The sequence below is a fragment of the Quercus lobata genome, chromosome 5 (genome assembly GCF_001633185.2).
Source record: "Quercus lobata isolate SW786 chromosome 5, ValleyOak3.0 Primary Assembly, whole genome shotgun sequence".
NCBI lineage: Eukaryota > Viridiplantae > Streptophyta > Magnoliopsida > Fagales > Fagaceae > Quercus > Quercus lobata.
This window is the reverse complement of record NC_044908.1, coordinates 20007828-20021589: the sequence shown is the minus strand read 5'-3', so window position 1 is coordinate 20021589 and position 13762 is coordinate 20007828. Positions and strand designations below refer to the sequence as shown.

The 13762-nt window shown below is 35.6% G+C and overlaps 1 protein-coding gene across 27 annotated transcripts; it reads right to left on the bottom strand.

The window, feature by feature from the left end:
• Positions 1–3: 3 nt before the first annotated feature.
• On the bottom strand, positions 4–13190 carry LOC115992266 (putative disease resistance protein RGA3). 27 transcript variants are annotated; one of them, XM_031116380.1, is made up of 19 exons: positions 8857–13190; positions 8576–8726; positions 7908–7989; positions 7576–7798; positions 7234–7409; positions 6161–6949; positions 5440–5574; positions 5084–5334; positions 3669–3856; positions 3523–3573; positions 3149–3334; positions 2959–3062; positions 2307–2872; positions 1887–1971; positions 1604–1808; positions 1458–1508; positions 1106–1279; positions 916–1019; positions 6–820 (listed from the first exon to the last, which is right to left on the bottom strand). In XM_031116380.1, exon 1 carries the CDS (start codon positions 12327–12329, stop codon positions 8904–8906), a length of 3426 nt encoding a protein of 1141 aa, XP_030972240.1. In that variant the 5' UTR covers positions 12330–13190; the 3' UTR covers positions 6–820; positions 916–1019; positions 1106–1279; positions 1458–1508; positions 1604–1808; positions 1887–1971; positions 2307–2872; positions 2959–3062; positions 3149–3334; positions 3523–3573; positions 3669–3856; positions 5084–5334; positions 5440–5574; positions 6161–6949; positions 7234–7409; positions 7576–7798; positions 7908–7989; positions 8576–8726; positions 8857–8903. The 27 variants fall into 27 exon arrangements, with proteins under 27 accessions (XP_030972239.1, XP_030972248.1, XP_030972249.1 ...); XM_031116383.1 differs by having other exon boundaries at positions 3149–3323; XM_031116386.1 differs by having other exon boundaries at positions 3149–3279.
• Between the last annotated feature and the right edge of the window lie 572 nt (positions 13191–13762).

The window sequence follows — 13762 nt, the reverse complement described above, 5'->3', positions numbered from 1 at the left end:
ACGTCTTAAAGGGGAAGCTTATTCATATAAGAACAGTATTGTGTACATAACCAGTTCTATAGTATACATGGTGCAAGGATGCACCTCGCATGACATCCCACAAAAGATGTGGCATGGAACTTTGCAATAGCCAATAGTTGAAACATAGTGTGCTGTTTCTGTATCACGATGAATGATAAATTTATTCAAACAATGAGATAAAAACAGTTCCAACACAATACTAACAGAATAAGCTAACACCATTGCAGACTTCTAGCCAATCCTTCTTTTCATAACCCAACGAGCTCTCACAATCTAACAAAACATCTTCAGAAGAATAATATAAACCAAAAACAGTAGGGCTGTTTAGCTTTTCGATTACAAAAATTGAAATTTGTGCATAGTCCTTGGGCTGTCCCACTGGTGCTCATATGTGTTGTAGTTACTCTTCGGACAAATGATTAGTGAAAATAACGCCACCACGAGATACATGCATCATAGGTGGTACTGATATATAAACCAATTATAGAGCCTCAACATACGACCAACATCCAACATGATCTACCGTTTACAATCAAAATTAAAGAAAAAAGATGTGCTTTCCAGCTCAAATCACACTCATTTAACTTCCATCATCACAAGAGGGCTTCTCTAGTTCTGAGCAGTATGTTGTAGCACAGACGCATTATAACAAAGCTAAGGAGTGGATGCTACTTCAAACTTTGTCCACAACTCTTTCTTTAGAGTATTCTCATCTAGATGTTTGCCTCTGTGAATCACACTTTCAGGTTCCTTCCACATTGAGTGTTGTCTATAAATGGTAAATTGCCACCAAGGTGTTCTGTAGAAAGAGAGAAACTTATATTTTTTAATGCGAAGAACAGAAAGTCTAAAACAAAAAACAAAAAACAAAAACAAAAACAAAAAAAGCCATACCTTGGATACAATATTTGCTACTTTGTAGAAGGCCACATTGGATATTGTCTTCCTTTGGTGAAGACAAGTTTATTTGCTGATTGGAAATGTGTCGTTATAGGCATCTGCAAGCCATCAGCTACATTGTTCAATGATTTCTCATCAAGTGACTCTAGTAAGACACAAGTTTTAGGAGGGCACATGAACCAACCTGGTGATGCTTCTAACTTTTGCTTTCCTGTTCCAGGTTTATAAGCCTGCTGAATCCCAAGAGCTCCAGAAGCCTCAAAGTGAGACCCTCAGAAGCATCACTGCCAGAGGATGTGGAAAGTGGGGAACTGCTGCAATGAATTCCAACTGGAAATGGAGCAGCCTTATACCTACCCTGTAATTTGCGTTATGAAAGGACTCAGATATAGGTTCAAACAAAACACAAGACTTAGGAGGTAACATTTCAAGCATTGATTTTTTTTTTTTTTTCCAAAACACAACTGAAGATACAAATGCAGATTCAAACTGTTAAGTTTTAATCATTTCAATGGCAGCAGAATAAGAAGGCTTACTTGGAGTTGGCGTAATAAGAACTCTTTCAAGTAAATCATCATTTATATCTTCTGAAATAGGACAAAAAGAATTAATGATGGGCGCTGATGTTTGGGCAATAATGTTTTTGATGTGGGGAGAGTTGTGAGCAGAAAAAGTTGTCTACCTCTCTCAATAGTGTAGTTAGCACACCACAATACAAGGGGAGGAGAAATTATGAATCGAACTTATTTTGTCGTGGGCTGTCAACAGCATCGCTTTCAACTTCATTAGTTGAAACTACTATTATATTTGCATCAGTTAGCCAACTGATTCTCACTCTACAGGATTGGAGAGCAGCTTCTGAAATCGGGAGAACCATGGCTGCATATCTAAGAAAATGATAATCCATATCAAGGGGGGAAAAAGTATGCAAGTGTGATCTGACATTTGTAGGAATATGGATTAACCTTTGAAGAGGAAAGTAGTTCAGACAAGAAATATGTGAATGATTCAATCTCTTTTCTCCTTTGTTTGCACAAAAAGTTCATTAATCTGTCATTTCAAAAATCAATTCCTATATAATTAGCAATAAATCCAAGAACAGTTGTATTTTTAAATTTTATTAACAATCATGTGCTTAAAAATATTTTATCTAATATGGTTTTAGAGGCCTCCAACATATGACATCATAGATAATTTGTCCTCTATCCAGCATTCACATAATATCTAAATTTTCTGTTTTTCTTTTTGCTGTGAAGGTTTTGCACTAATGATTAATATGAAATGGTGCATGGAAATTCAGGAAAAACCAATAAAAAAATGCCAGGATAGAATTCTAACCCCAGTTTCTATATATGACATGACATAAGCATTGGATGGTAACAAACCTTGTGTGAGTTTGCAGCTAGCATCTTGAAGAGCCAGAATAGACTCAATGTAATTCTGTAAGAAACCTATTCCTGTAATGGTCTCTGCTTGAAGAGCCACCTCCAAGTGGTAAAGACAATCGGCTGAAGAAATTGGAACCATTTTTAATCAAAATACGGGTAAATAAGTGATCAGCCTACTAGCACAAATGCCCTGTCATATTAACTATAAGACCTAGCATTCATGTAAGTTCACATGCATCTACTAATCTAATAATGGGATCCATTACACACAAACAGACCCACATGAGCAACGAAATTTACAATCAAAATTAAAGAAAAAAGATGTGCTTTCCAGCTCAAATCACATTCATTTAACTTCCATCATCACAGCAGGCCATATCTAGTTTTGAGCAGTATATTTGCCACAGAGGCATTATAACAAAGCTAACGAGTGGTTTCAATCTTTGTCCGCAACTCTTACTTTAGAGTATTCTCACCCGGATGTTTGCCTCTATAAATCATGCTTTCGGGTTCCTTCCACACTGGAGTGTTTTCTAAGAATGCTAAATTGCCACAAAGGTGTTCTGTAGATTGAGAGAAACTTCTATTTTTTAACTGGAAGAACAGAGTTTAAAACAAAAAAAAAAAAAAAAAACGAACAAAACAATACCTTGGTTACAATATTTGCTACTTTGTAGAAGGTCACATTGGATATTATCTTCCTTTGGAAAAGACAAGTTTTTTTGCTGATTGAAAAGGCATTGTCATAGGCATCTGCCAGCCATTAGCTACATTGTTCAATGATATCTCATCGAGTGGCTCTAGATAGACACAAGTTTTAGGAGGGCACATAAACGAACCTGGTGATGCTTCTACCTTTCGCTTTCCAATTCCTGGCTTATAAGCCTGTTGAATCCCAAAGAGCTCTTGATGCTTCAAAGTGAGACCCTCAGAAGCATCACTACCAAAGGATGTGGAAAGCGGTGAACTACTGCAATGAATTCCAACAGGAAATGGAGCAGCCTTTTACGTACCCTATAATTGCCCTTATGATGAAAGGACTCAGATATAGGTTCAAATAATACACAAGACTTAGGAGGTGACATTTTCAAGCATTGATTTATTATTATTATTATTATTATTATTATTATTATTATTTAAAACACAACTAAAAATATAAATTCCAACTGTAAAGTTTTAACCACTTCAATGGCAACAGAATGAGAAGGCTTACTTGGAGTTGGCTTTGTAAGAACTCTTTCAAGAAAAACATCATTTATATCTTCTGAAGTTGTACCAAAGGAATTAATGATGGGCCCTAATGTTTGGACAATAATATTTTTGATGCAGGGAGAGTAGTGAGCAGAAACAAATGTCTACCTCTCTTAATAGTACAGGGGGAGGAGAGATTATGAAAACAACTTATTTTGTTTTGGGCTGTCAACAGCATCACTTTCAACTTCATTAGTCAGAGCAACTATCATACTTGTATCAGTTTGCCAGCTGATCCTCAGACTCTACAGGATTGAAGAGCACCTTCTGAAATCTGGAGAACCATGGCTGCATATCTAAGAAAATGATAGTCCATATCAGGGGGGGAATAAGTATGGAAGTGTGATCTACTGACATATGTAGGATTATGGATTAACCTTTGAATAGGAAAGCATTTCAGGCAAGAAATATGTGAATGATTCAATTTCTTTTCTCCTTTGTTTGCACAAGTTCATTTGATGTAGGACAACCAGAAAAAAAAAATTAAACAACGGGAAAATAAATTAATATGACCTAAGAGTCAGCACTTAGGCCTATCTTGGAGTCAGCACTAAGCTGGGAAACCACTAAGAGACGGCCCCTAGGGTGGACCTGGAGTCAGCACCAGACCAAAGAGAGACCAAACGGCCATTTTTTTTATTCATCAAAATATCAATTATCTCCATAAGGAGTACAATAGGTCCCTTATAAAGGATTGCTAAGCCCTAGTTCTAATTGGCCTAGGAAACCCTAGTTGCCTTATTATGAACATAACCTTGCTTCCAAATTAAAATACTAATAGCTTAATAAGTTACTAGGACCTAAAATATAAAAATACAATTGACTTGCAAATATAAATAATACTAAATAGAAATCTTTTTGTGTTTCCTGCATCATCATTAATCTATCATTTCATAAATCAATTCCTGTATAATTAGCAACAAATCAAAGAAAACCTTATTCAAAAAGGAATTCTATCTAAGAGAACCAATGAGAACAACATAACTAAATGGTCATCTCCTGGAATTAACAGCTAATGTTGTCCAAACATAAATTAGTTTAATGATAAATGGCTCAACATGGTAAAGCAGTAGATATACACACACACACAAACGTTGCTACTGCAGAAAGGTTTTAACAGTTCTCCAAAACCAGAAAGCAGCCAATTGAAGTATGTGCAAAATGTCTATATAATAAACTCACTAGAAAAAGATACCACTTAACTTTGAGTATTCAAATGGATGAGTAAATCTATCTTTCTCTCTCTAAAAAAGTTATCTGTCTCCACACTTTCTTAGTGACCAAACAGAAGCTGGCATCATCCAAAAGTCAATGTCTCAAAAAGTACACACTCACTCACTGACACGCGCACATAAATCCAGTCTAATTAAATAGTGAAGAAACAGAAATGAGTAAATTTATTGACATTGTCAAGATATAAAGCAAATTAAAATTATTTGCCACATTTTCATTTTCCTTGTACAGAACCTGAGAAACAAACTTGCATATCTCTCTATTTTTGTGTCACTGTGAGTGTTAGTTACCTGGTGCATGAGAGAGAAGAGATTGGACTAAAGGAGCAAAAGGTAATTGAGCATATTGTCTTCTTCAACCGCCTCGATTGATTATCCTCTTATGCCACTTATGAGATCTCTTCTTCAAATTCAAAGCTTCAAGAACCTTCTACCATTGTTGGATATGTGTCCCAATGGCTTCCTTCTAGACTTCGATTTCACTTCATTTTTCATTGGTCTGACAAGAAATTCACATGCCCTTGGGTTTAAACTCAGAAGACCTGTAAGTATTGTAAAATCAAAGTTTGATGAATAGCAATTTCATTTTCAAGTCCTCAACAATCAAGGATGCATTAGTTTGCAATTTGGTTAAGTGCCTAGCTCACCTTTCATGTGTCATACCATATGCAAGCTTTGCTGTCATTATGATATGATGATGTAGGTGTTTCTTCTGCAGGGCTTCCTCAAAGTATGTTCATGCTTGAATATTTTCTTGATCACAAAAAATGCTTCTCTTGATACTAGAGTTTGATGTTTGGTATAAATAAGTACAACAAAATACGATAGGAAAATACGTAATATGACAAGAGATCATTGCATACTATGTAACGTGAAGCATACACAATAGGTGGAACATCAACCGGATACACATGTTTTTTATATGGAATTTCTAAAAAATTGTATAGTGAATAAAGAATTGTCATTCTAACCGATAGCCTCAGCACGGCTTATCTTATATAGGAGCTAATAATAGATTTACACAGTTTTTTCATAGTAATATTGCATTGTTATTTTTTACTTTAGATATATTAACAAGGAACAGAGTAAAAAAACACATGGCTTAAGATCTCTAAGTTCTAACTACCCCTGCACTCTCAGAACAACACCAACTACATCGAAAGAGAGATGCAAATATCATTATATTACACTCCCATAGTCCCACCAAACATCAAATACACTACTCAAGTCCCTATAACATAAGAAATAAATTTATTTACCAATGTTGTTATTTAGTTATTATTTATTGGGAAATTTTGATAGACAAATAAAATAATTTTTAATAGATATAAAAGAAAAAGATGAAGAGGACAAAGTGGAAGAAGTTACCTGAGAAAGGATGACACTTGGAGCACTTGAATCGAGCCCAGAATTAATTTTCCCTTAATTGATCATCCTATCCCACATATTAACGATATTAAATGTTGGGAATGTGAGAAATCTTGGGCCATTGGTCTCCTATCTCCTCTTGGCAACATTGACTGAAAATTGGAGTCCCCTAGATATGCAATTCCTTCAATGGAGTTGTATGAAGGAAGTCTGGTGGTGACTTCAGCTTGTTGCAATAGTGAAATGACAAATTCTGAAGATGTGGCATTATAGTAACACCACTTTCTTGTTCTTCTCCAATACCATCCCATTCTTCCCACTCTTTCAATTCCCAAAAATCTTTAAATTAGGGAATAAGACAAGTGAAGATTAAGTGTCAATCCATTCTGAGAGATCGAGATTAAGTGTTTTCATTGTTGCCAACGTCATCCAATTGGAAATTCAACGGCAATCGATTCCCAATTCCTCTAACGGAGTAGTCACAAGGAAGTTGGGCAGTGCCTTTAGCTTTAGGCAATCGATAATATGCAAACGTTGAAGACGTGGCATAATTATTGTTATTAAAACAAAAAATCACTTTCTCCTTCTTCTTCTTCTCTCCTTTCTCCCATCCCATGCCATTCTTCCCACTCTTTCATATCCATAAATTTGAGAGATTTCAAATTTGAAAATAAGATAAGTGATGATGTTGATCTGTTCTTCCCATTGGCTTCTTCTATTCCCAAAAATTCAACACCCATCTTTTTCACACTATACGCCCACTTTAACTGTCATTTCATAAATCAATTCCTCTATAATTAGCAAAACATCAAAGAAAACCTCAGCCGAAGCCGAATGGAACTCTATCTAGGAAAAGCAATGAGAACAACATTACTAAATGGTCATTTTCTTTTCAATTAATAGCTAATGTTGTCCAAACATAAAATAGTTTAACGATAAATGGCTCAACATGGTAAAGAAGTAGAAATACACACACACACACACAATGCTACTGCAGAAAGGTATTGACAGTTCTCCAAAACTAGAAAGCAGCCAATTAAAGTATGTGCAAAATGTCTAAATAATAAACTCACCTGCAAAAGATACCACTAAACTGTGACTATTCAAATGGATGAGTACATCTGTCTTTCTCTCTCTCTTGAAAAAGTCATTGGTTCCTACACTTTCTTAGCAACCAAACAGAACCTGGATCATCCAAAAGTCAACATCTCAAAAAGCCCAGACTCACTCACTGACGCTCACATAAATCCTGTCAAATCAAATAGTGAAGAATTAGAAATGAGTAAGTTTATTGACATTGTCAAGATATAAAGCAAATTAAAACTGTTTGCCAAATTTTCATTTTTCTTGTACAAAACCCAAGAAACAAATAGACATATCTCTCTATTTTGTGTCACTGTGAGTGTTAGTTATACCTGGTGCAAGAGAGAGAGGAGATTGGACTGAAGGAGCAAAAGGTAATCAAGCATATCGTCTTTACACCACTTACGAGATCTCTTCTTCAAATTCACAACTTCAAGAACCTTCCACCATTGTTGAATATGTCTCTCAATGCCTTTCTTCTAGACTTCGATCTCATTTCATTTTTCATTGGTCTCACAAGAAATTCACATGCCTTCGGGTTTAAACTCATAAGACCTGTAAGTATTGTAACATTGAAGTTTGATGCTTAATTAGCAACTTCATTTTCAAGTCCTTAATAATTGAGGATGCATTAGTTTGCAGTTTGGTTAAGTGCCTAGCTCACCTTTCATGTGTCATACCATATATGATACAGGAGTTTCTTCTGTATGCCTACGTCAACGTATGCTCACGCCTTGAATATTTTCCTGATCACAAATAATGCTTCACTTGATACTGGAATTTGATGATTGTTATAAATAAGAACACACAAAATACGATAGGAAAAATACATATTATGACAAGAGATTAATGCATACTATGTAACATGAAGCATACACAATAGGTGGGACAACAACCAGATTCACATGTTTTTTGTTTTTTTATTTCTAAGAAATTGTATAGTGAATAAAAAACTGTCATCCTAATTGATAGCCTCAGCACGACTTATTTTATATAGGAGGTAATACTAGATTTACACAGTTTGTTCATAGTAATATTGCATTGTTATTTTTTTACTCTATTTTTTATTTTTATTTTTTTGATGAATGAAGGATATATTAACAAGGAACAGAGTAACAAAGCACACCTAGTACATTGAAAGAGACACGAAAATATGATTGAGAGAGTAATGTAATACCATTATACCACACTCCCATAGTAACATAAGAAAGAAATTTATTTACCAATATTGTTATTTAGTTATTATTTTTTGAGGAAATTTTGAAGGAAAAATAGAATATTTTTAATAGATATAAAAGAAAAAGATGAAGAAGACAAGGTGGAAGAAGTTACCCGAGAGAATTAATTTTCCCTTGATTGATCATCCTGTCCCACTTATTAATGATAATAAATGTTGGGCAATTGGTCTCCCTTTGGCAACGTTGGCTGAGATTTGGACTGTTCTGGATATGCAATTGCTTCAATATAGCTGTAGGAAGGAAGTCTGGCAGCGAAATTGAACTATTTGTCAGATTTAGGTCACAAATCTGACAAATTTATCTGCGAATATTGTTTATTTTTTGTGGAAAAAGAAAGAAAGAAAGAAACGAAGAAGACAAAGTGAAAGAAGTTACCTTAACGGAATGGATGCGACTTGCAGCGCCCGCAATCGAACTGAGATTTAATTTTGCATTGGACGACCATCTCTTCGCACCCATGTATGATCAATATAGATGTTGGGTATGTGAGAAATCTTGGGCCATTGATCTCCTATCTCTGTTTTGCAACATTCACTGAGAATTGGACTCCAAATGATCTCCAGAGTCTTCAATGGAGTTGTAGGAAGGAAGTCTGGCAGCGACTTCAGATTGGGGCAATCATGTATTTGTAAAGACTGAAGACGTGGCATAATAGTGATAGTAACACCACTATCTTGTGCTTCTTCTTCTCTCATTGTTCCTCCAATCCCATCCCATTCTTCCCACTCTTTCAACCCCCCAAATGTGAGAGACTTTAAATTAGGGAATAAGACAAGCGAAGAAGAAGAAGATGATGATGTCGATCCCTTCTCGTCGTCTATCTTCTTCTTCTTGTTGTTGGATTCTTCTTCTATTCCCAAAAATTCAACGCCCACCTTTTTCACTCTATGGCCATACCGTATATCTAATGATTCGACCAACAACAGCTTCCCCAAAGGGGGCAAATGCTCCACGTCGTTATTCAGACCGAGACAAAGTGTTTTCAATCCGGATAATGTTGCCCACGTCATCCAATTGGAAATTCGACAATCGACTTCCAATTGCTTTAACGAAGTTGTCTCAAGGAAGTTGGGCAGTGCCTTTAGCTTTGGGCATCTCCAAATATCCAAAAACTGAAGACGTGGCATTATACTTATTAAAACAGAAACACCACTTTCTCCTTCTTCTTCTCTCCTTTCTCCAATCCCATCCCATTCTTCCCACTCTTTCATATCCCAAAATTGGAGAGACTTTAAATTAGGGAATAAGACAAGTGATGATGTTGATCCGTTCTTCCCATTGGCTTCTTCTATTCCCAAAAATTCAACACCCACCTTTTTCACACTGTTCGCATCCCTTAACTTTAATGTTTCGAGGCACTGCAGCTGCCCCAGAGGAGGCAATTGCTCTAAATTATGCCACGAATAAAGCTGAAGCCTTTTCAAATTGGACAAAGACTTCATCCAATTAGGATACACTCTACCCATGTAGTTATCAATCTTTAAAATTTCCAAGTTTGGATGTGGCTCTAAGGCTTTAAGAACGATTTCATCATTCCTTACACTTTCAATCTCCTCAACTCCCTCGTCAAACGATAGCCTCAACTCACGGAGATGTTTCTTATCTTTAAGCTGTGCATTCTCAGCCTCTTGTACATCTGTTACGTTTTTCAAGCGTTTTATCGTAAGAGACCCTTTAAGGTGGTTCAGATTCTTCAATTCTCCAAGTTTACATCCGTCAATATCATCTATACCACCTACTACGAAAGTGTTTAATGTTCTTAGAGAACTCAATCTCCCAATCCCTTTTGGAAAAGGTTTATCCCAATCAGTAAGAAGATGTCTTAATTTAATTAGTTTACCCATTTCTTGGGGTAATTTTGTAATTCTCCGACATCCTTTAATATTCAAAGTTTGTAGATTACATAAATTACACATTGTTTCTGGTAATTCTTTAATTTCATAATTATATGATACATCGAGCAATCTTAAATGTATCAATTTTTCCACTTCATTTGGAAGATTCTCAAAGGAATAAAATTTCAAAGTCAATGCCCGTAAGCATGTCAAATGCTGGAATAAATTGAGTGGGAAGACAGTCATCTTCGCCAATGTAGTGGAAAAGAGAGTGCGTACTTTTTTTGCATTATAAATAGACATAGGAAACTCTGTTTCCCCTATTAATTCTAATCTCAAATGGTGAGCACTTCTACAATTTGTCCCCAACTCTTTGTCACCATCAATTGTGACATATTCATTATTTGTTGTCATTGATTGGGCAAAGTCGTGCACTATGTCATGCATTTTGCATCTTATTATCTTATCATTTTTTTTGTCTTTCTCAAAATCTTGGAAGAAAGAGTGCATGACTAATCTCTCAAAATACTCTTCTCCTACAATTTCCATCTCTATATTTGGTTTTACGCCAAGATATCCTTGTGACATCCATAGGTGGATCAACTCATTTCTAGAAAACAAATAATCCTTTGGGAAGAGAGCACAATATAAGAAACAAGATTTTATTGCTGATGGTTGTTCATAATAACTCAATAATAACGGTCCTAAAAGACCTTTTTTAACATCTTCTAATTCCCACAAATTATTCTCTAAAATATTCCTCCAATCTTCACTACTTCTCTTGTAGTGCATAAGACTTCCTAGAGTCTTTGCAGCAAGTGGCAAACCTTTACACCTTTTAACTAGTTCTCTTCCAATGTTTATTAATTGCCCACATTGATATTCATCCTTATCAACAAATGCTATTTTACTAAATATTAACCAGCAATCATCCTCAGATAATGCATCCAAACTAATGGTAGGGTCACTATTTACCATAATCGTGACTCTCTTACTACGTGTGGTGACTAAAATTCTACTACCTTGAGCACCATAGTTGAGCGCAAGTTTTAATTGCTCCCACTTTTGGTAGTCTTCAGTCCATACATCATCTAAGACAAGAAAAGACCTCTTTCCCTGAATCAAATCTTTAATAGTTATCACTAGAGTTTGCAATTCAATATCATTGTCTAGGAGAATACATTTAAGAGTTTCCTTAATATCATTGTCTAGGACAGTACGTTTAATCTCTTGAATGATTGCTTTGGCAACCCTAGAAATATCAAAAGGTTCAGAAACACAAACCCACATTCTTATATCAAAATGACTCTTCACCTTATCATCATTGTAGGCTAGTTGGGCAAGAGTAGTTTTTCCAATACCGCCCATGCCTACTAATGAGATGACATAGGGGTTTCTTTCATTTTCACTACTATCCTCACCCAACAGGTTCCTCACTAAATCATCACTATACTCTTTACGACCTATAATATCAGACACATCAACCTCGGAGATAGTTTTTGGCCACTTGCCTATGTCAATGTTAGTGCTACTACTCGACCCAGACTCAAACACAAACGAGTACCTATCTTTCTCTTTGGCAATCTCATCTAATGTTTCATTAAGTTTTTTTATCTCCTGAACAATGCCATGACGATGGACAAGCTTCTTAATTTTAGTGAAAAGCCAGGAAATGCAGGAAATGCAGGGCCATACCTTAGCAGTAGCAGTGGTAGTTTCAGCTTTTTCTTCTTCCTCCTCAATTTTTGCTTTAATGATTGCAGTGTCCAGCTCATCCAGCACATTGTCCACGTCGTAGGCTGCTTCTTTGAGCTTATCTAACCAAAGTTCCACAGCTTTATCGCTCACTTGTTTTTTCTCAGCATCCTCGAGCACCGCCTGGATGGCACGAAGGGTGCTCTCAAGCTTTCGGACTTCTTTGTCAAAAGACATGAACTCCTTCAGCTCTGACCATACTTCTTCAGCAAGGAGTGAACCCGACTTTTCCAAGAGGCCAGTAACTATAGTAGTCATGCTTGAAGGTGGAAATTTTGATTGAAAAATGAAAATACAAGACACAGAAAGTGGAAATGGCAATTGATGGACTAAATGAGAAAATGAAATAGCTAGCAGTAGCAGAGGTGTGTTTGTGCTTCTATTGTCCTTTCAGAATTTTATAACGATTGGCGACGTCAATCGGTCAATGACTGCCAATTTTGTTACTTAACAGTCCTAACCAATAAATTACTTGTATAAGCAACCAACCATATTCACAGTTTTGTTACCTAACCAATAAACTACTTGTATTTATGGCATTATGGCATCCACTTGTATTCAATTAACAAAAAGGGCATATATATTCAGAGTTTTGGTACCTTTTGGTCCTAACCGGGACTCCAATAGACTACTCATCTAACGGTCCTAACCAACACTCCTATAGACCACTCAGCATTATGGCATCCACTTTAATAAATAGAGTGGTTTTTCCACCGGCTTCTGTTGTCCTCCTTTTTAGCATTTATATCAGAGTTTTGTTAGCTAACGTTCCTAACTAATACTCCAATAGACTACTCAGCTTTATGGCATCCCCTTGTGTATTTAATATACCTAACGCTCATCTTATCAAAAAAAAAAAAAAAATATACCTAACGCTCAGCTTTATGGCATCCCCTTGTGTATTTAATATACCTAACGTTCCAATAGACTACTCAGCTTTATGGCATCGCCTTCTGTATTTTATATACCTAACGTTCCTAACGAATACTCCAACAGACTTTCAGCTTTATGGCATCCACTCGTGTAATTAATAAAGGCCTTTTTCACATAGTTTGTTACGCGAGTTAAATTTACGTTTTCAATTTATTAAAACACATTTTAAACAATGTTAGTAACATAAACTACATTTTAAAAAATTTAGGATAAATTATGGATTTGGTCTATAACTTTTTGGTTGTGTTTCTAATTTGTTTGTTTGTTTATTTGGTTGGTTTTTTATTTTTTAATATATGCTGATGTGACAATACACGTGGCCATCTATGTGACATAAAAATAATATTTATTTTGGCCTATATATATATATATATATATATATATAAGATAGAATTTCTACTCTAACCTAATTTAAGTGTATATGTGTGTGAGCCTTCCTCCTAGAGACTTGAACCCTGACCCTTACTCTCTACACCTCATAAACATTTATACTTGTGGGGTGACTACCATACTAAGGGTAATGTTGATTTTTTTATTTTTAAAAAAAAATCCTAACAAGGTAACACCACAATAATTGAAGGTAGGGCTAAACTCGGTTTGTTTGATGCAATTTGCCCAAAAGTCACACCGCACCTCACCTTAATAGATTAATTATCGTGTGGTGCAATGAGGTGCGGTTTGGTTTGGTCGGTTTTCATATGTATTTTAGTATATTAAATATAAAATAAAACTTATATATTAATAGGTGCAATACGATT

Bases quoted from the DNA above. Each gene is read 5' to 3' on its own strand.
- LOC115992266 (XM_031116379.1), bottom strand. From the start codon at position 12,329: ATGACTACTATAGTTACTGGCCTCTTGGAAAAGTCGGGTTCACTCCTT.